This window comes from Ostrea edulis, chromosome 9 (assembly GCF_947568905.1).
Source record: "Ostrea edulis chromosome 9, xbOstEdul1.1, whole genome shotgun sequence".
Classification (NCBI taxonomy): domain Eukaryota; kingdom Metazoa; phylum Mollusca; class Bivalvia; order Ostreida; family Ostreidae; genus Ostrea; species Ostrea edulis.
The window spans coordinates 18,083,801-18,105,978 of record NC_079172.1 but is presented as its reverse complement, the minus strand read 5'-3'; the positions used below and the strand labels follow the sequence as shown (position 1 = coordinate 18,105,978).

The 22,178-nt window shown below is 35.4% G+C and overlaps 1 protein-coding gene across 4 annotated transcripts; it reads left to right on the top strand.

Moving 5' to 3' along the window:
• Positions 1–115: 115 nt before the first annotated feature.
• On the top strand, positions 116–21,456 carry LOC125659541 (uncharacterized protein C5orf34 homolog). 4 transcript variants are annotated; one of them, XM_056148713.1, is made up of 14 exons: positions 133–191; positions 1,335–1,402; positions 2,022–2,198; positions 4,737–4,876; positions 6,378–7,425; positions 9,043–9,271; positions 9,503–9,620; positions 10,706–10,803; positions 11,254–11,317; positions 13,671–13,871; positions 16,310–16,446; positions 17,623–17,724; positions 18,450–18,490; positions 20,574–21,456. In XM_056148713.1, the coding sequence occupies exons 3-14, from the start codon at positions 2,054–2,056 to the stop codon at positions 21,035–21,037; spliced, it is 2,787 nt and encodes a 928-aa protein (XP_056004688.1). In that variant the 5' UTR covers positions 133–191; positions 1,335–1,402; positions 2,022–2,053; the 3' UTR covers positions 21,038–21,456. The 4 variants fall into 4 exon arrangements, with proteins under 4 accessions (XP_056004689.1, XP_048747192.2, XP_056004688.1 ...); XM_056148714.1 differs by lacking the exon at positions 1,335–1,402 and having other exon boundaries at positions 116–191; positions 16,316–16,446; XM_048891235.2 differs by lacking the exon at positions 1,335–1,402 and having other exon boundaries at positions 116–191.
• Positions 21,457–22,178: the final 722 nt, after the last annotated feature.

The window sequence follows — 22,178 nt, the reverse complement described above, 5'->3', positions numbered from 1 at the left end:
ACTTCAGATATAATTAAAAGAGCATAATTTTTTAATTTTCAACAATATTTTCAAAATAGGCCTACTATTTGATGATAAATATTTTCTTCAGTTATGAGGGACAATATTTTGCAAACTCTTCTTCTTTGTTATAGGGGGCGACATAAACAATATGGAAAAGAATGTAATCTCAACTCGAAGATTATTTGATGGTAGTATTATTTTTGCATGATTACGATAAAACTCAAGAGCAAATAATGGTGCTTCTAAAGACATGTTGACGTGCTACCGGGTAGCTTATTCAACCACTGGAGCACGACACAAACACCCCACCACCCCACCACCCCACCACCCCCTAATGTAAACAACAAATAGTAAGCTTTGCAACGATCGTGAAGCTCACTGATTGTTTTTACGTTGTAGATATTTTCTGACGGAACTTTGATTAAGCAGGCGATTGTGTGGTGGTCAGACGGGTTCGATCTGTAATATGTCTTAAGCCAGAGAAATTTGATATGGATGAAAAGTGGAGGATATGTACAACAATATTTCGAAAACTTTCAAATATACTTTATTTAGTGAAAAAATGCAGTTTTAGTTGAAAGCAATCTGAGAAAAATTTAAAACCCCTGCTGTACTCGAACATGCGATCTGAAGTTCAGCAGTCGACGTGCTAACCTATTGAGCTACTCAGCTAGGCGAAAAATTTTTAAATGAATAGACAAATATTGCTGATGTTTATATTTTCATCCATATTTTAAAAGGAAGTCAGCCATTTTGACAATGTAGAGTAGCTCCTTAAGTGTGACCATGTTTGAGGGTGAAGCATCTTCAAAAGTCAAGGGTTATTGATTCGTTATTGACATCACCATTCAAGCATATAATTGGATTGTAGCCTGTAGCATGGAGCCAATCGGACAACAGCTTTTATAATCAATTGAAAACGAAACTATAAACACACACTATAAACACACATGGAGCGACATCGGCAACATGATGTAGAATTTGTGACCCTCGATTGATTGTCGGAAATTTATCTTTTTAAAGAAACAATTAGACGAAGTTTTAAAATTTGAGCCACATAATTCAAACAATGGATTTCCCAAGTATGTTCGTCGATTGTGTTTCAACAAATTGAACAAGTTATTTAAAATTGAAATAAATTAATGAATAGCTACAACATTTAAGGGACGAAAATGTGAATCATTAATTACATTACATATAAAATCAACACATAATGCTGATGATATTGAGAATAGTACCTCAAGAAGACCATTGTTTACTTTATGTATTTCTTCTTACCAAACTTGCATCTTAAACAAGGAATCTGATTGGATGATTTGATTTGATTTTAGCTTATTGCATCATCCTCTGTCCCAAACCCATATTTTGAATGGTGACTGATGTCAAGGGATAGTGTGAGGTAACGAATCAATAACCCTTGAATTGTAAAGGTGAGGGCGAAGCAAAAAGTATTAGTATTTATATTCATAACAGGATAAAAGAAATTCATAAGTTATCAGGATGCGTATGGACAGCTGTCAAAGCATCTTAGGTTACACAACTTCAGACATTTAATCCGCCTCTTCAATGAAAATACTGTAAAGAAACAAGCGCCTTTGATTTGTCACACACATTTATTATAATTATTAACTCAAAAATTGGCAAGGGAGTAAAAGCAAAACATTCTGAACTACTTCAGCTTTAATATGTAAATCGAGTGAAAGACACTTTGGAAACATGTCAAGTTTTGTAAAACACAAAAAAAATTACGATGCATTCCATTTACATATTGCAAAATTTAAATTACCAATTGGATTGAAATCAGATCTTTGATCTTTGATCTGCTCCAGTAATGTAGCTAACAACATAATACTATCAGAGCAGATAAAATATATGATTTTAATCTGAGTGAAAAACTGATCAAATGGCAAATGAGGAGTTGCCAACCACATGAAATCAAAATATCTCGGATAAGGATTACCCTGTACATTCAATCCACCATGTGTATGATTTTGATCAAGTAATTTTTATTGTTGTAGGTGATTGAAGTCTAAAGAGAGAGTGAGGCACCATGACCTCCCCGGCACTGATGGTGCTGTATTCTAACGATGCAGTAGAAGTCCGCTATGTGGACCAGTCCTGTCTCCAGGTGGCGCCATGTGGATCAACATTTGTCCACCACGAAAGTCCAAAAGAGGTCATACATCCTGCTCATGGTATGTGTTTGAAAGTAACTTTTTTCCAATTGAAAGTGATCTTTTACTATATTATAGTCCAGTCATTCTTCTGTTTTACATCAAACTAATTACAACAAAAATGATTTTTTGTGGAATTTGTTGTGGAATATATGCTTATAATGATTATATGAAAAATTTAAAACAATCAAAAAAGGGGAAAGTCACCGATTTGCAAATCAAAGTTTGCACATTTTCATAACATAAAGTTTGTCACAACATGGCTTCCATAGATTCCGAAGAGTTGACAAGGGAGATAAAACAAGTTATACAGACACTGGTATGTCAATGTTATCTTTTTAAATACTAATTTGCATGAGGTTTGTATTAATTTTTGACCATGAAGTATTTACATTTGCATATATGCAAATGAATGTCTTTGTACCAAAAATAGCAATATGTATTTTTGAGATCATATCGTCAAAGAACTATAATTACAATTTGAAAAATATCAAATATCATGCCAAAAAAATATCTAAGCCCTTGCTATCAACAAAAAAGTATGGAAAGCAGCGTTTTTCATTAGTTTGTAATGTTTAGAGTTAAATATCGCAAAGACACAAGGACAACATATCAATGAATACTCCTTCAAGCATTGTAGCAAAGAAATGTTAGGACTTTGATTTAGCTTCTAATCATGCTGATTACAGAATACGTAAGAATAAATTCCAGCTGATTTAGTAAGATCAAATGTTTTCAAAGTATTAGGCATTTGTCCCTGAAAAAGTGAATTACATTGACTTCTTAATTTTTAGGTAGTCATGGAACTTTGTGTTTTTTTCATTACATCTCTCTATGATTTTCAAGATATTGTGCAACTGAGAGAAAAGGGGAGCACAAGTGTGAACAAGATGTGTGTCGTCAGAAATGACTGGTAACAACGTCTGGCCAAAGACTGCATCAAAAATGTTGCTATGGCTACACAAATCCCAACACAGTCAAATAGATTTGGTGTCTAAATAAACAAGTTTTTAATCAAGTCACATACTTTTCATTTCGACAAGAACTGTTTATTTTGTGACAAACCTTCAAATTTTCTGATAGGAAATGAGGTATTGGTGTCTTTCCTATCTAAAATGTAGTTTTCTCATAGAAACTAATATATATTTGAAGAGAAAGAAATGACGAATTGTCAGATAAAAGCTCTTTGCCTCCGCTGATTTATCACCAAACATTCAAACTGGTCAGCAAATCCCAACATCCAAACAAGATCATTCGGAACCTAAACAAACAATCCCTGGAATCCCCAAGGACAACATATCAGAGGAATTTTTTATGGAGGTGGTGAAGTCTCTAAAAGAAACCAGTTAAAATTATTGACCTTGTGAAAGAAAGGGAGATGTGTGGTAGAGGTTGCAAGCTCATTAATTATCACTTCTTTTACTGTCTTCTATAAATAGTATCTCATTTTGTGTCAGAATCAATGTTTATGAGTTTCCTATTACCTCTCTCCTACTTTCATCCCCATGGGGATCCGGTTAGAATAGGTCCTCAGTAGCCCTTGCTTGTCGTAAGAGGCGACTAAATGGGGCGGTCCTTTGGATGAAACCGCAAAAACCGAGGTTCTGTGTCACAGCAGGTGTGGCATGATAAAGATCCCTCCCTGCTCATTTGCTATAAGAACCGAGCATAAGACCAAATTTTGCAGCCCTTCACCGGTATTGGTGACATCTCCATATGAGTGAAATATTCTCGAGAGGGACGTTAAACAACATTCAGTCAATCATCCTAAATAAGGCATTTCATCCTGTAAAAAATCCATTCATTTGAAATTTTGGTATGAATAAAGTAATTTGTGAATGTCAACACCATTCTGGATGTCTATGATGATGGTGTTCCTTTTATTTTTGTCATATTTCCCAGGTTTTGGTGATTTTTATCAAAATTTAAGTTTTTGCCCACAAAATACATGTTTCCCTTTGTTTTGTGCTCGACTGTCGATACATGTATATGCTAGAGCATCCCTTAATTCAACATTTGAAGACAAAAACATTTATGTTGCAATTATTTGAGGTTAGGCTATATTTTGGGCAAGAATGACTGTACTAATACATAAATATTTACAAACATCAATGAATATATTGAACTTGCAGAGTGACAAAAAATTAATTAGATTATAACGAATATTTTGGATTCGTTGTGTGGTTTTTATGTCCTGATAATTAATGATTAATTAAGATGGACATAAAAACCATACAACGAATGATGGTGGGACATAACAATATGTCTATCCACTTCTGTTCAGTGTATATCCACAACTTTGATCCTTCATGGTGATGATTTCTTCATGCTTGATTAAATTAAAAGTCTATGTCAAGCTCTAGACTGATCAAGGTCATATTTTGCCATGCTCAGTGGCATAGTGTTTTACAAACATATCTTGTTTTTTCTTTTGCATTTCATGCATGTTATAGCATCAAATACAGAAAAGCAAGTCTCCATTTTTGATAGAATGGAGTAATAATTTACATATGTTTTTATAGATCATTTTTTATGTGAATTTTGTTCTCAACATTGTAGGGATGAAAGCCATAAGTCAGAGATGCGAGTTTGTGACAAGTGACTACAAGCACAAATTGATTCAAGCTTTAGATTTTAGGAATAGGTTTGCAGAGAAACCATTTATTTGCCAAGATCTAAACATGCCGGATCAAATAGTTGTAAGTACTGTTCAAATTAAATCCATGCTGGTATGCTTGTTCATAGTTTTGAATTTGAAACGCCATTAATTAATTTAGTGTACATATGTTTCTTTGCGGTCGTTTAGGACTGAGATTTAAATATCACTGACAAATGTCTATACATGTATAATTACCAGCTTCTATTAGACTCATGAATATCCTTTATGCTGCTTAGTACATGTATAGCTTATAAATGTACGCTGACAATTTTCACTTTGAAAGTCTATAATTATTACAGCTTAATTAGTCCCCTACCGTCAGAGCAGAAAGGGACTACTAATTTGTACTCTGTCCGTCCGTCCGTGTGTCTGTCACAACTTAGTTTTCCGTACTTTTTTTCATCATGCTTTTATCATGGAAGTGAAATTTGGTATGATGTTTACAACTGTTATTTTCACAGATTAAGTTTAAGTTTTGTCACATTGGAACGGTTTTTATGAGACTTTGTGCTGCATATATTATTCAGGACTTTTGACTGTGCTTTAACTTAGGAATCTGAAATTTGATATAGTGTTACTTTAGAAGATCTAGATCCAGTTTCACTGAAAATTTTAAGATTAAGTTGCATGGTTGAATGAACTTCATCAATTTTTATTTTTGGGATTTTTTTTCACCATACTTTGATTTAAAAAGCTGCAATTTGGTATGATGTTTACTACTATATGTTTACAGATTAAGATTAAGTTTCGTCACAGTTGATTGATTTTTAAGTGATTTATGGAACTTTGTACTGAATGTAGTTTCCTGAACTTTTCTCTACAATCATGAATGCCTTAACTTAGGAATATGTGTTTATAGTATGAGTAGACACACATTAGGTCTCACTTACATTACAGGTGAATTATTCTAGCAAAAGTCTTATGGTTGACTGAATTAATTCTTGTAATCTGTTTTGTCCTGTGTGTTTTTTATTGTGTTGTGAGATCTTTATAATTTAGGGCATGTAATTCACTTCATCTGTATCGCCATATCTATATTGCAAAAGATCTAAATTATCATATTTCCTGATTTAAAAATGATATCCACCTGTTGTTCAAAAATATCCAACTTTAGAATTTTTCAATTTTTTATTCAAACACACAAGATTTAGACATCACCTGTGACAGAAATGTGGGTAGGAAGTTGTGAATGTTAAAGATGCTAGATAGAAGTGAAAATGCCAATCTTCATATGCTTCATTGTATAGAATATTAGGGATGACCCAGTGAAGGTTGTTCCTAACACCACATTAGAACTCGAGGCTGAGGATACAATACAATTGAAGAGTTGTTTGATGTGATGATAAATACATCTCTGTTTGCAAATGATCATTGACATGTTTTGATGATCAAATTTTATTTTTTAAAAATACAGAAAGCAATACAATTAAAATTTCGGGGGGGCGGCACCCAGAATATTACGCAAAGAACTTGATTTGGGACCGGTAGGGGACATGTATTACTATGCAATACTTACAGAATGCTTGTTCTATTTTTGGTAGCCTCTTTATGCAAATATCAAGGAAGCAGCATGGCCTAGAACTGTAGAAGAGTGTGAGATAGACTACCTGCCAGATGGGAGTGTCCGTCTGTTGTCTGAGGATGAGTACGCTAGTCTGGTCCTCTCTCCACACCAACAGGACTTCACTGTGTGTTACCTATCTCAGATCAGCACTGAACCCAGAAAATCAAAGAGACTTCATCACAAGAGGAAAAGTCACAAACCAGGGTCATCAAGCAACTCAACAGAACATCGCAAAGAAATTCTGGACACAAAGCTAAAAAATGGTTATAATAAGGTTTTGTTTGATCAAGAGGCAGGGTTAAATCTCATACCTTCGCATCATGACAGTCATTTTGGACAGGTGCAGGAAAATGGAAATGGAAGTCCACAGATTGATGAATCTCTGAGTAAACAAATTCGGAATGAACTAAATTTTTCGCCCATTAGCATGGCCAGCAGCATGAGGAGTCCTCACACTTCTCCTGAGGGTCAGGAAGCGAAAGAGCAATTTCACCGCTACTCAACACCCACAAATCACGCACCTAGCCAAGAGGGGGAGATTGAGATAGGGGGCAAAAAATCAGCCTTCAGACATTACAGGCAGCAGAGCGACAGAGAGACAGATGGGTCATTTTTGGAAATGATTGAATCTCCGAGGAATTCCAAATCAACGGATATTCCAGTAAATCATCAACATTCACAATCAAACACCAGATCACAGAGTCATTCAGAAAGGTATGAATCATCAGTCCAAGAATCCCAGCCAGTGTTAGAAGTCAGTCACAGTACTGCAGCTGCACAAAAATCAGCAAAACAACAGAACTTATCATCAAACACACCACCTCAAAGTCCCTCCAGAGATTCCAATCACAGTTCAATCAGTTCCCATTCTGAGCAGGACTCTGTAGAGGAGACGTCGACGAGGCGTCTGTATACCTGGGTGACCCGACACTTCTCCTGTGATGAATGCCCAGTGGCGTGGAGACACCCCCTTAACATGGCAAGGTCGATGATAGATAAGAGAGAGGAATATGAAAAGACAATGTGTATGTATAATCAACAATACTTCTTTCTATATTTTTAAAATGTTATGTATGTATAAAGCTAGATGAAATTGGTAAAGTGAACACAGTATACAATTATTTCCTGCCTATTCGGGAAACAGTCAAAACTATTGTCCCAAGGTAGTGGCAAAGACCCGGGAAACTGTTGTCGAAGGCTGTAGGCCAGGACAACAGTTTCCCAGGTTTTTGCCACTACCGAGGGGCAATAGTTTTGACTGTTTCCCTAGTAGGCATGGAATAATTAATTTACTACCTAATCTGCTAATTGGGCAATAGTTTCTCACATGACCGGGAAACAGATCGTCACATGACTGGGATTGAAACAGTTCGTCATGTGATCGGGTAATAGTAGGTCACGTGATGAACCGTTTCACCCCTGCTCATTTTGTGTACCTTTCTCTGCTGATTAAAGTTGGAAAACAGAAAAAATATGTAATATCAATTTATATAGTAGATAAGGTAATAATATCTAATCTTGCAAAATACACCCAAATCAACATAGATATGTACATGTGTGGGATACAGCTTTGATAGAATACCTCATTATATGTAGAAAAGTAACATTCATGTTAATTCACAGGAACCCTCTCTTGTAAATTCAGATGTTGATGTAAGCAATGTATAGATGTATAGCCTTCCAAAAATAGCACTTTACATTCTCATGAAGTGACACCAAAAAGAGATATCATCCAATTAACTGTACAATATATGGAATGTACGATGTAGCTCACATTATTGTAAATATGATGGTATGTGTTGTCTGGTTACAGTAGTAGCACGGTGACATTATTGTAAATATGATGGTATGTGTGTTGTCTGGTTACAGTAGAGGGAGGTGACATTATTGTAAATATGATGGTATGTGTGTTGTCTGGTTACAGTAGAGGGAGGTGACATTATTGTAAATATGATGGTATGTGTGTTGTCTGGTTACAGTAGTAGCACGATGACATTATTGTTAATATGATGGTATGAGTGTTGTCTGGTTACAGTAGAGGGAGGTGACATTATTGTTAATATGATAGTATGTGTGTTGTCTGGTTACAGTAGAGGGAGGTGACATTATTGTAAATATGATGGTATGTGTGTTGTATGGTTTCAGTAGAAGCACGGTGACATTATTGTAAATATGATGGTATGTGTGTTGTCTGGTTACAGTAGTAGCACAGTGACATTATTGTAAATATGATGGTGTGTGTGTTGTCTGGTTACAGTAGAGGGAGGTGACATTATTGTAAATATGATGGTACGTGTGTTGTCTGGTTACAGTAGTAGCACGGTGACATTATTATAAATATGATGGTGTGTGTGTTGTCTGGTTACAGTAGAGGGAGGTGACGTTATTGGAAATATGATGATATGTGTGTTGTCTGGTTACAGTAGAGGGAGGTGACATTATTGTTAATATGATGGTATGTGTTGTCTGGTTACAGTAGAGGGAGGTGACATTATTATAAATATGATGGTATGTGTGTTGTCTGGTTACAGTAGAGGGAGGTGACATTATTGTAAATATGATGGTATGTGTGTTGTCTGGTTACAGTAGTAGCACGCTGACATTATTGTAATTATGATGGTATGTGTGTTGTCTGGTTATAGTAGAGGGAGGTGTGAAGGCACAGAGAGCACCTGTCAGCCAGCAGTACAGTAAGGAGAAGGCCTACATGTCCCCATTTCCGACCCCTACTCCACTAACGTGTCCTGCCCAGCATCTTCATAAGTTACAGACTAAGTATATCTACGATGATGATAAAAACAGTCTGGACAATCTGACCACATTCAAACAAGGACAGCTGAAAGTGCTAATGGTAGAGGGTGTTATTTTTAGGTAAGACTGTGAAAGTGTAGGGGTTTTGATACATGACTTTACTTCTAAGAATCCTTGTATGGTATATATTTATTGAATAACAATTCATGAAATGTCTTCAAAATTAAACCCAATTAAGGAGATTGCTTTCAGAATTTTACAAATTTGTTGCTGTGAACTTTGTTTTCACAGCCAGAATGGCTGTATGATATACATTTACTATAACTATCAATGAATAACTGCTATTTGTAGAATACTGCGACTGTCTTCTACCAAAGTCCTCGAGATTTTCCCTGGAGATGGAAGTGTAATTGTGTCACAGGGGGTCAAAGGTCACTACTACAAACACATCATTCCATATGGAGACAAGGTAAATATAAGGGAAATAATTTTAAAAAAGATTTTAACCAAAAACATTACATTATGTTAATATTCATTTGGTAGAAACACATTATACAATGTATAGAAAAACTATCCTTTTAATGTGCTGTACATGTACACTGTAACAGGAGATGTACATGTACACTGTAACAGGAGATATACATGTACACTGTAACAGGAGATATACATGTACACTGTAACAGGAGATATACATGTACACTGTAACAGGAGATATACATGTACACTGTAACAGGATATATACATGTACACTGTAACAGGAGATATACATGTACACTGTAACAGGATATATACATGTACACTGTAACAGGAGATATACATGCACACTGTAACAGGAGATATACATGTACACTGTAACAGGAGATATACATGTACACTGTAACAGGAGATATACATGCACACTGTAACAGGAGATATACATGTACACTGTAACAGGAGATATACATGTACACTGTAACAGAAGATATACATGTACACTGTAACAGGATATATACATGTACACTGTAACAGGAGATATACATGTACACTGTAACAGGAGATGTACATGTACACTGTAACAGTATATATACATGTACACTGTAACAGGAGATATACATGTACACTGTAACAGGAGATATACATGTTCATTGTAACAGTATATATACACGTACACTGTAACAGGAGATATACATGTACACTGTAACACTGTAACAGGAGATATACATGTACACTGTAACACTGTAACAGGAGATATACATGTACACTGTAACACTGTAACAGGAGATATACATGTACACTGTAACAGGAGATATACATGTAATCTTTAACAGGAGATATACATGTACACTGTAACAGTATATATACATGTACACTGTAACAGGAGATATACACGTACACTGTAACAGGATATATACATGTATACTGTAACAGGAGATATACATGTACACTGTAACAGGAGATATACATGTACACTGTAACAGTATATATACATGTACACTGTAACAGGAGATGTACATGTATTCTGGTATTATGTACAATGTAATAGAATATACACAGACAATCTGCTATAATGTGTAGGGTGAGGTGGAGGAGAAGAGTTACTCAGTAAAGATCCTGCCCCCACCAACTCCAGGAACTGCCTACTCAGTAGAAAAGTTGATCAAAAGAGCCAGCAGGTTAGCTATTGGATGTACTTTATGAAAATGAATTAAAAGAAGGTAACATGAATGAATATTCCAAACAGGAGAAAGATTCTGTCATGCATCAAAGTTCAGATAAGGAATACTCAAAAAAGGCAATGTACACTGTAAGAAATAGCTACCATTGTACGTCATCTAATACAAGTTTGTGTTGTGGCATTTAACACTAGGACATTTTTTTGATGTCCGAGTTTTTCAAGGATATGTATAAACTATTCTTGAAAGTCTTATCTACACAATTTGATGACATCTTTAATTGATAAAGTGCTCATTAATAAAGAGAGATTTACAGTAATCCTAACTTATTTTTCTGTTACTAAAAACCAAACCTGCTCAGTGATAATGATGATGTCAGAATTAAATATGTAGTTACTCTAATGTGGGTACTAGTATTTCACATCAAATAGATTTTTGCATTTGTTACAGGTTTCTAAATCAGGCAAACCAAGAGGACAAAATTCTGATGAAGGCAGATGTGTGTTGTTGGAAGGTAATAACCGTATTTAGTTCTTAAAATCAAGTTCTGGTACACTATGTATGCAAATGTATTACAACAACTCTTTTACCACTAACTGCATACATTGGGTTTAATCATATATGATGATGTAGAGAGCAGGGAATGATGATGTAGAAAATGATGATGTAGAGAGCAGGGAATGATGATGTAGAGAGTGATGATGTAGAGAGCAGGGAATGATGATGTAGAGAGCAGGGAATGATGATGTAGAGAGCAGGGAATGATGATGTAGAGAGCAGGGAATTGATGATGTAGAAAATGATGATGTAGAGAGCAGGGAATGATGATGTAGAGAGCAGGGAATGATGATGTGGCGAGCAGGGAATGATGATGTAGAGAGTGATGATGTAGAGAGCAGGGAATGATGATGTAGAGAGCAGGGAATGATGATGTACAGAGCAGGGAATGATGATGTACAGAGCAGGGAATGATGATTTAGAAAGCTAAAAATAAATCTGACTAAAGTACATGTATTGACATATATCATGAATATTTATAATATAGGTCTGTGCTTTAGTCAGGTTTGCTAAAAATCATAGCAAAGAGAGCAGAAAAGCATTGTATGGAGAGTTAAAAAAAATCATATTAAAGAAATCAGAAAATCATGTTTTTGAGAGTCAAAAAATTATAAAGAGCAGAAAAGCATATGATAGAGAACAGAAAATGGTAGTGTAGGGAGCTGAAAACCATGTTATGGATGGCCAAAAAATCATATTATAGAGAGGCAAAAAGATGGAAAAAGCATACTATGGAGGGCAGATAACCATACTTAAGGGAACAGAAAATGATAATGTACAGAGCTAAAAGAAACATACTAGAGAGAGCCCAAAAGCATACTGTAGAGAACTGAAAGGTATACTGCAGAGAACTAAAAACATACAATAGAGAGCCCAAAAGCACACTACAGTATAATCTGTCTAAACCGGCTATGTGTGGACCCAAAGAAATTGGCCGGTTTACACAGAGTCCAGAGTGCAGAATGTTGACAAGTATGAGAGTTGCTTCCCTTGTATTCACTGTCTATGCATACGTGTATAATGATTGCTAACGTTTTATTATTATCACAAAAGAATTCAAAATGTAAAAATATAAATGTCAGTGTTTTATTGTAGTGTTCATTTGAAAAAGTTTCAATTTTTATTAAACAGTTTAAAATCTGGGAATTATTCGCGCACTTTTCTGTTGGTAAATTGTCGATTTCATCTACATCATCGCCGTTTTCAAGTGCTACATTATGTACGTTTGTCAAGTTTGTGTTGTGTTCGTCTAAAATTTGTCTTTCCCAGCTTTCATTGTAAATGTATCGCTTTCAACTGTCTCAATTTGTGAAACGGAAACTAATACAATGCCGAGTGATCGACCGGACATGGCGAGTTGTTCTAACTAACTGCATATCATCACTGTCTGCCGTAGAGCTCCGAGAAGTCCACGAGGGGAAACCCTGCTTTTGGAAAACATAACTGGATTGTTGCCGATTTTGTTTCATTCCAAGAATGTATTGAATTCATCGATTAATTGAACTTTGTCTTTTAATGCCAGTTCTCATCTCTGTCATTAGGGGGGAGGGCCCCATTACCCCGTGCTTGGTGCTGTCATAATTGAAAAGTGCATTCTCCAAAAATCAGGTTTTATTTTAAACTGATCGCGACTCATCGCCAGTTGCACTCTTTTACTTACCTGAGGCTCCCCTTAAAACACCCTTTGTGTACACCGCGTGTGATCGACCGAATACCGACAGGTTGGTCATCGTGGGGTGGCTGGTTTAAATACAATAATTAGAGCTAATTACGAGCAGTTGGGACCTCGTGTACATCGAATACAATTGACCGTAACAATTAGGGTGGTGTATCATCGAGGGGCCGGTTTACACAGGATAATTAAAGTTAAATAGATAGCAGTAGGGACTGTGTAAGCTGGCCGATACCGGTATACAGAATACGCAGTATCCGGAGTATTAATAATAAAGGATTTGTTAAAGAAATGTTAGGGACTATATTTTGTGGCCGGAATTGACAGAGCGCCAGAGTACTCAGAGGCCGGTTTGGACAAATTATACTGTATATAGAACAAAAGGGCACACTGCAGAGAACTGAAAAACATACAATAGAGAACCGAAAAACATACAATAGAGAACCCAAAAACATACAATAGAGAACCCAAAAACATACTGTAGAGACCAGAAAACCACACAATACAGAACAGAAATTCTCTTTGTTGTAGAGCTGGAAGTTTAATGAACTAGATATAGCTCTCCTTTTCATTTGAACATATCTTAATGATTAATTTTCATTACATGTTTAAACCAACCAAGACATTTGAATTTCAGCAACAGTCCCTGGTGATAGAGACCTTGCCTACCAGCCTACTGGAGGAGTGCATGGTTCCTGACCATGGGCGATTCACGGCCTTCTCTAGTGGACATGTCCGGATCGTGTTTAATGACCGCACGTCGTTAGACACATGGTGTGACTTCTCGAAACGTTTGGAATGCTGTATACAGCACAGTGAAGGAATCAACAGTGCACAGGTTGTCTAAAGTAAACTGTAAACCTGATAAAAGTACAGATAAAACAGACAAAGTAAAGCTCATTTTATTAAGCTGATAAAAGTACAGATAAAACACACAAAGTAAACCTGATAAAAGTACAGATAAAACAGACAAAGTAAACCTGATAAAAGTACAGATAAAACAGACAAAGTAAAGCTCATTTTATTAAGCTGATAAAAGTACAGATAAAACACACAAAGTAAACCTGATAAAAGTACAGATAAAACAGACAAAGTAAACCTGATAAAAGTACAGATAAAACAGACAAAGTAAAGCTCATTTTATTAAGCTGATAAAAGTACAGATAAAACACACAAAGTAAACCTGATAAAAGTACAGATAAAACAGACAAAGTAAACCTGATAAAAGTACAGATAAAACAGACAAAGTAAAGCTCATTTTATTAAGCTGATAAAAGTACAGATAAAACACACAAAGTAAACCTGATAAAAGTACAGATAAAACAGACAAAGTAAACCTGATAAAAGTACAGATAAAACAGACAAAGTAAAGCTCATTTTATTAAGCTGATAAAAGTACAGATAAAACACACAAAGTAAACCTGATAAAAGTACAGATAAAACAGACAAAGTAAACCTGATAAAAGTACAGATAAAACAGACAAAGTAAAGCTCATTTTATTAAGCTGATAAAAGTACAGATAAAACACACAAAGTAAACCTGATAAAAGTACAGATAAAACAGACAAAGTAAACCTGATAAAAGTACAGATAAAACAGACAAAGTAAAGCTCATTTTATTAAGCTGATAAAAGTACAGATAAAACACACAAAGTAAACCTGATAAAAGTACAGATAAAACAGACAAAGTAAACCTGATAAAAGTACAGATAAAACAGACAAAGTAAACCTGATAAAAGTACAGATAAAACAGACAAAGTAAAGCTCATTTTATTAAGCTGATAAAAGTACAGATAAAACACACAAAGTAAACCTGATAAAAGTACAGATAAAACAGACAAAGTAAACCTGATAAAAGTACAGATAAAACAGACAAAGTAAAGCTCATTTTATTAAGCTGATAAAAGTACAGATAAAACACACAAAGTAAACCTGATAAAAGTACAGATAAAACAGACAAAGTAAACCTGATAAAAGTACAGATAAAACAGACAAAGTAAAGCTCATTTTATTAAGCTGATAAAAGTACAGATAAAACACACAAAGTAAACCTGATAAAAGTACAGATAAAACAGACAAAGTAAACCTGATAAAAGTACAGATAAAACAGACAAAGTAAACCTGATAAAAGTACAGATAAAACAGACAAAGTAAAGCTCATTTTATTAAGCTGATAAAAGTACAGATAAAACACACAAAGTAAACCTGATAAAAGTACAGATAAAACAGACAAAGTAAACCTGATAAAAGTACAGATAAAACAGACAAAGTAAAGCTGATAAAAGTACAGATAAAACAGACAAAGTAAACCTGATAAAAGTATACAGAAAACGGACAAAGTAAACCTGATAAAAGTATACAGAAAACGGACAAAGTAAACCATGAAGCTGATAAACAGACAAAGTTTCTTGAATTTTATCTCATTACTTAAGTTTTGCCTTCATTTCTCCCTGAATCGATATATATAATATGGTTTTGATGTTGCAAAATATAAACAGTGTGTTATATGCAATGTTATTTGGTACCTGGAAAGATGATGAAATAATTTAGCAAGCAGCATTTCAATATTCGACTCAATACATATTTTCTTTATAAAGGATAACTCATTTAAATATTCCTGTGAACAAAATGAGGGAAAATATACTAGTAATGCATTAAAATACCGTATATACTCGCCTCTAAGTCGGTTCGCCTATAAATCGGTTGTATAGTTTTTAGGTTATTTTGGAGGGAATTGCCATATTGACCCATTTATAAGTCGGTCTAACTTTTTTCAAAAACCGGTTGATAATTTCAAATCAATGTTCTAATGTTTTTACCTGTGTTTCAAATGATATTTTGAGAAATGCGCCGATATTTGATAGTTTTTCTCGACAAATCAAATTCATATCGATACTACTATGTATTCATCTGTGTTCCAATAATATTTTGGGATATGACATCAATATTCCATTTTTTATTCTCAACAAATTAAACAGTTACTATTTTGTTTATTTCTTCCATGTTTTTGTTGTTTAAAAATACTAGGCTATACATTACGGCGTCCAGAAAAATACTAATCTTCTTAGGACACTCCTATAAGTCGGACATAGAGTTTTGGACCAAAATATAACTCCAAAAATCCGACTTATAGGCGAGTATATACGGTAAGCACAGTTGCATACAGTAAATAATTATCAAATAATTTCCCTGTTCTATATCTTTCTAGCTCTTGACTAGTGAAAATACATGTGTATGAAAAAAAATCAGGAAAAATCTCTCTTTTTTTCACTGAAGAAACAGAATGTAGGAGATGGAAGCATGCCCACAGTGCTAAAGGTGAATCCTGAGTTCCGAGAAGGTTTCTGTAAGCTGCTGCTGCCTAATGGGCAGTATCAGGTGGTGGACGTCAAAAAGCCCGGCCTGTACAGGAAGTAAGACATGTTTAATCAAAAAGTCTGGCCTGTACAGGAAGTAAGACATGTTTAATCAAAAAGCCTGGCCTGTACAGGAAGTAAGACATGTTTAATCAAAAAGCCTGGCCTGTACAGGAATAAGAATGTTTAATCAAAAAGCCTGGCCTGTACAGGAAGCAAGACATGTTTAATCAAAAAGCCTGGCCTGTACAGGAAGTAAGAATGTTTAATCAAAATGCCTGGCCTGTACAGGAAGCAAGACATGTTTAATCAAGTAGGAGGGGGTCTGGCGATCAAGCTTGTTTTCAGTAATCCCTCATTTCCAACAAACATGTAGATGTTTATAAAAATAAAAAATTATCATTTAATGATGAATTATGTATTACGTACTCATCCTCACAATGTCGAGAGAAGAAGGGCGTATTGCTTCGCACCTGTCGGTCAGTTGATATGTCATTAGTCCACATGTTATCCGCTCAATATCTTGAGAACCATTCACTTGATCGCAATGATATTTCATATGTGGGTTGGTTAAGAGTAGAAGAAGACCTCTGTTGATTTTGAGGTCAAAGGTCAACACACTCTGGACGTAGGAAGATACTGTCCGCTCATTATCTTTGGAACCCAGCCTTTGCTAGACAGACATCAAACTTGGTGCACTGGTACATCCTAAGGAGTAGATGACCTATATTATTTTGGGTTCACATGGTCAAAGGTCAAACTGGACATAGTAAGATATTGTCTCAGATATTTTAAGAATCATTTGCGTGATTGACACCAAACTTGGTACACTGGTACACCCTATTAATTTTGAGGTCACATGATCAAAGGTCAATCCACTTGGGATATAGATAGATGTTGTCTGCCAATATTTTGAATTTGTGATACTACTATCAATTAAATGATGCATGTGTTTAACCCTTTTCAATTTTGCACCTGGGGGCATACTTGTTTCTGAAACATTTCTTGTTTATTCCTGATTTTCATTGTGTGAGGAACTATAAAAATAAGTTCTGATTTTCAAACATTTATCAATTCTTGTCCCTTTAGGTTAATGGAGGTGGTTTTGTCAATCCATCTGGAGATTTTCGTGTGATAGTTATTCAATGACCTCCCTTTTCAATTAATATGGCTTTCCTAATGGGCCCCTTTTGAAATGCCAATCAATAATTACGATGTTTTTGAATGCTTTAGGTACACAGATGCAGCAATTGAATGGGGATCATGGGTAAATAGTCTTCCGTCACAAAGAAAAGAGTTCTACACTAACTGGCAGCAGCAACAAAGTGAGAAACAGTAAGTGTGGTAAACTCGTACATTCATACATTTATGATAAAACATAGAATATGAACTGTAATTTGTATGTGATTAGAAGTCATTCATGTGTGATTAGAATTTGGTTATTTTGTTTTATTATATACCCATCAATGTATCGTTCGTTGATACTGTGGATTTCACAGCGTGTGATCCGGTTTTCCGGATCACCACACTGTGGTTTTCTGATTCCGTATCAGTATCCTCTGAAACTGATGACGTCACAATGCATCAACGCAACGTTATTTGTGGAAAATATTGACCGTGTCACAAAACAAAACTACGTAGACAAAACATAATTTCATGGTATGTCTGTTTTTGATAATTTGGATTACATTTATCATCTTATAAATGTGGATTTAAAATGCAGAAGGGGGTATATAATAAATTTATCATTACTACAGTAACTTGATCCGAAGAGTTGGATCACGTCTCATTGACAGGCAGGGATCATCAGATCAAACTTGACGCTTCGCGTCTCGTGTGATCTAATGATCCGCGCCTGTCAACTCAACGTGATCCTACTCTTCGGATCAAGTTACTGTAGTAATAATATATATGTATCGGGGAAAAGAATGACACGTTTTGTTAATGTCATATGATTACATGTGTAGGTTTAACTGTACATGCATTATGAATCAGAGATTATGTGACGGAATTGTTATCAAAGGTTTTATAATTTATTGCTTTAATATTGTGTATTACAGAATGGTACAAAGGGAACTACAAAAGATCAAGTGTTTTAACTGTATCCTTCAATACAAATTAGCAGTGTTACATAGACGACACGTTTTATGTAATGCATCATGTACGTACGTAATTTAGACAAAAGTCATGTTCCTTAGAGGTTCCGTCAGTGTATTTAGAGGTCCATCGGTGTTTTTAGAAGTTCTGTCAGTGTATTTAGAGGTCTCGTCAGTGTATTTAGAGGTTCCATCAGTGTATTTAGAGGTCTCGTTGGTGTATTTAGAGGTTCTGTCAGTGTATTTAGAGGTTCCATCAGTGTATTTAGAGGTCCTGTCAGTGTATTTAGAAGTCTTGTTAGTGTATTTAGAGGTCTCGTTAGTGTATTTAGAGGTCCTGTCAGTGTATTTAGAGGTTCCGTTAATGTATTTAGAGGTCCCGTCAGTGTTTTTAGAAGTTCTGTCAGTGTATTTAGAGGTCTCGTCAGTGTATTTAGAGGTTCCGTTGGTGTATTTAGAGGTCCTGTCAGTGTATTTAGAGGTCCCATCAGTGTATTTAGAGGTCCCGTCAGTGTATTTAGAGGTCCCGTCAGTGTATTTAGAGGTCCCATCAGTATTTAGAGGTCTCCTCAGTGTATTTAGAGGTCCCGTCAGTGTATTTAGAGGTCCCATCAGTGTATTTAGAGGTCTCATCAGTGTATTTAGAGGTCTCATCAGTGTATTTAGAGGTTCCGTTGGTGTATTTAGAGGTCCCCTTGGTGTATTTAGAGGTTCCGTTGGTGTATTTAGAGGTCTCCTCAGTGTATTTAGAGGTCCTGTCAGTGTATTTAGAGGTCCTGTCAGTGTATTTAGAGGTCCCGTCAGTGTATTTAGAGGCCTCTAAGGAACAACATTCACCAAAGTTGCTGATCTGTTATAATGAAGTGAATCCTGAACTTAAAATTGTGACCCAAGTCCATAACTTCTACCCCACTATTAAAGGATATGTTTACACATTTTGGCTATGTTGCATTTTAAAAGAACATTATTTATAGAATTTCCTGGTAAACCTTGGACTTACCTATTTATTATTCCTTCACCTAGGTTCTGGAAAATAAAACATTTGAATCTAAACTACTAAGAGTGCTTCAGTATTAATTTAACAATTTTTTAACTCAGATAAAGTTTTCCACATTTTCCCCAATTTTATAATTCTATGGTGGTTCCATTCTATCCCTGAGGGTAGCAGTTTGGAATTCTATGGTGGTGGTTCCATTCTATCCCTGAGGATAGCAGTTTGGAATTCTATGGTGGTTCCATTCTATCCCTGAGGGTAGCAGTTTGGAATTCTATGGTGGTTCCATTCTATCCCTTGAGGATAGTGGTTTGAATCTTATGGTGGTTCCATTCTATTCCTGAAGGTAGTGGTTTGGAATTCTATGGTGGTGGTTCCATTCTATCCCTGAGGATAGTAGTTTGGAATCCCATGGTGGTTCCATTCTATCCCTGAGGATAGCAGTTTGGAATTATATGGTGGTTCCATTCTATCCCTGAGGATAGTGGTTTGGAATTCTATGGCGGTGGTTCCATTCTATCCCTGAGGATAGTGGTTTGGAATTCTATGGTGGTGGCTCCATTCTATCCCTGAGGATAGCAGTTTGGAATTCTATGGTGGTTCCATTCTATCCCTTGAGGATAGTAGTTTGAATCCTATGGTGGTTCCATTCTATCCCTGAGGATAGTGGTTTGGAATTCTATGGTGGTTCCATTCTATGCCTGAGGATAGTGGTTTAAATCTACACTGCATGAGGAGGCATGTATATATTAATTTGAGATACTGTAAAATTCATTTTTTCATTGTGAATTTGAACTCCTTTTTTTTTTTTACTAAGGGGACTATTGTTTGATCAAACTTGAAAATTCTTGGTAGAAAAATATACTAACAATAGAAAAAATATGCCAACAATAGAAAATATTTGTCAATTTTTGTTTTATCCTGGTCTCAAGGATGTAGATTTTCAAATGATTCACCTATTGTTTACTTTTACGAAGTTTTATAAAAAAAAATTAAAAACAACAAGTTGACAAGTGGCAGACCCTTTGTGTAGAGTGAGCACTAGTAATGTAGTGATTCGCTCCCTTTGATTGTTTTCCTGACGTTTCACTTAGATATTGTGGATCATACAGCTCCTCATGGTAATGGAAGTCAAAACAGTGGACATTCCAGTACTGGGATAGATTTAATGGCAGGTCGTGGACAGCCCAATACGGGGATAGATTTAATGGCAGGTCGTGGACAGTCCAGTACGGGGATAGATTTAATGGCAGGTCGTGGACACCAGAGTGCTAATTATACCGCTACAAATACAAAACCACCTGTACAACAAGCAAAGTCAACAAGCCATCATCATGTCCACTTCCCTCCTCCTGCTGCCTCACATTATCCAACCAGAATGCAAGAAAATAGTCACATGTCAATGAACAGTCACCATAGCAACAACAGAAGCCAGTCTACTTTGCTTCCTAGCACGACAGAAATGATACAGGGTTTTCACTCTGTGAGGGAGGCGTTGTTGAAGACATCGAAAGTAATTCATGATATTGATGATATTTTGGATAATAGGAAAAAGTGATGATTATATAAAGGTTTTCACAGAGTCAGTATTCTCCCATCATCGCAAACCACGCCTACTGTTTCCGTACTACATCATAGGTGGGGTAGGGACTGCTGGACTTTGTAAGCGTGGCTAGCGACTATGTTCAGCTTAAAACAGATCTGTAATATTGTACATGTACATAGACATATGTAAACTTGACCAGGTGTTGTAATGTTGGTATCATATACAGCACAATCTACGCTCCACACTCTATGCAATTTACATACTGTAGTCCAAATTAACAGTTTAACACTCTTGTTATGATACACGATGTTTTTATCCGTCCAATACATTGAATTGATGGAGTCATAGGCCTACATGTGCTTATACTTGTATCTGTGTGTTAACTTATGATGTGTAATGAAATGTGCCAAAATAAATTTTTCAAATTGAAACATCTTTTCAAAAGTGTATGTACAAGAACTGATGACTTTAGAACTAAGTCTAAAGCTTAGTGAGGAATTTTTGTTGAAACTATATTTGTGGGGGGGAGGGGTGCAAGAAATTTATTGATATTTAGAAAATATACTATAATCTATTCATCATACCAATATTTATTGCTTATTTATTGATATCAACAGATAATTTTGGAAATTAAGTATTATGATATACCTGATGCTGATGCGCCTGAGGGCAATAACCCTACTCAGACCTGATAATTTGTGATGTCTTCCTGCTAAACAATCCATAATAGTTTTATTATCCTGAAGAAAATGAATGTTAAAAAAAACTATCTCACACTTATTGACTTGTACCATACTTCATTATTTTTTTTATCTAAAACGTCAACAAATTCACAACAACTTTCTCTGCAGACAATTCTTATAACTTTTCAATAGTTTTCGAGTGGTGAAACCAATGTTACCCACAACTACATGCACTATTTTGTTTTACACTCAATGTGATTGTCATACATTTATTAGATGTAAAGCAAAAACACTGAAATAAGAGAAAATTACACGAGAGAAAGCTTTCAATTGTGACGTCACAGTAGAATGACGCCAAAACATAACGTCAAACGTAAACATTTCCTAATGTATTTCAAAACAAAAACGTAAACATCAAGTGAAATGCAAAATTGCATTCGAATGGGAATATTTTTCTTCTCAATTGTTAT

Coding starts and splice junctions, on each gene's coding strand:
- LOC125659541 (XM_048891235.2), top strand. CDS start 2,054: ATGACCTCCCCGGCACTGATGGTGCTGTATTCTAACGATGCAGTAGAA. Junction 9,621..10,705: donor TCATTCCATATGGAGACAAG/GTAAATATAAGG, acceptor TATAATGTGTAG/GGTGAGGTGGAGGAGAAGAG. Junction 13,872..16,309: donor AAGGAATCAACAGTGCACAG/GTTGTCTAAAGT, acceptor TTTTCACTGAAG/AAACAGAATGTAGGAGATGG.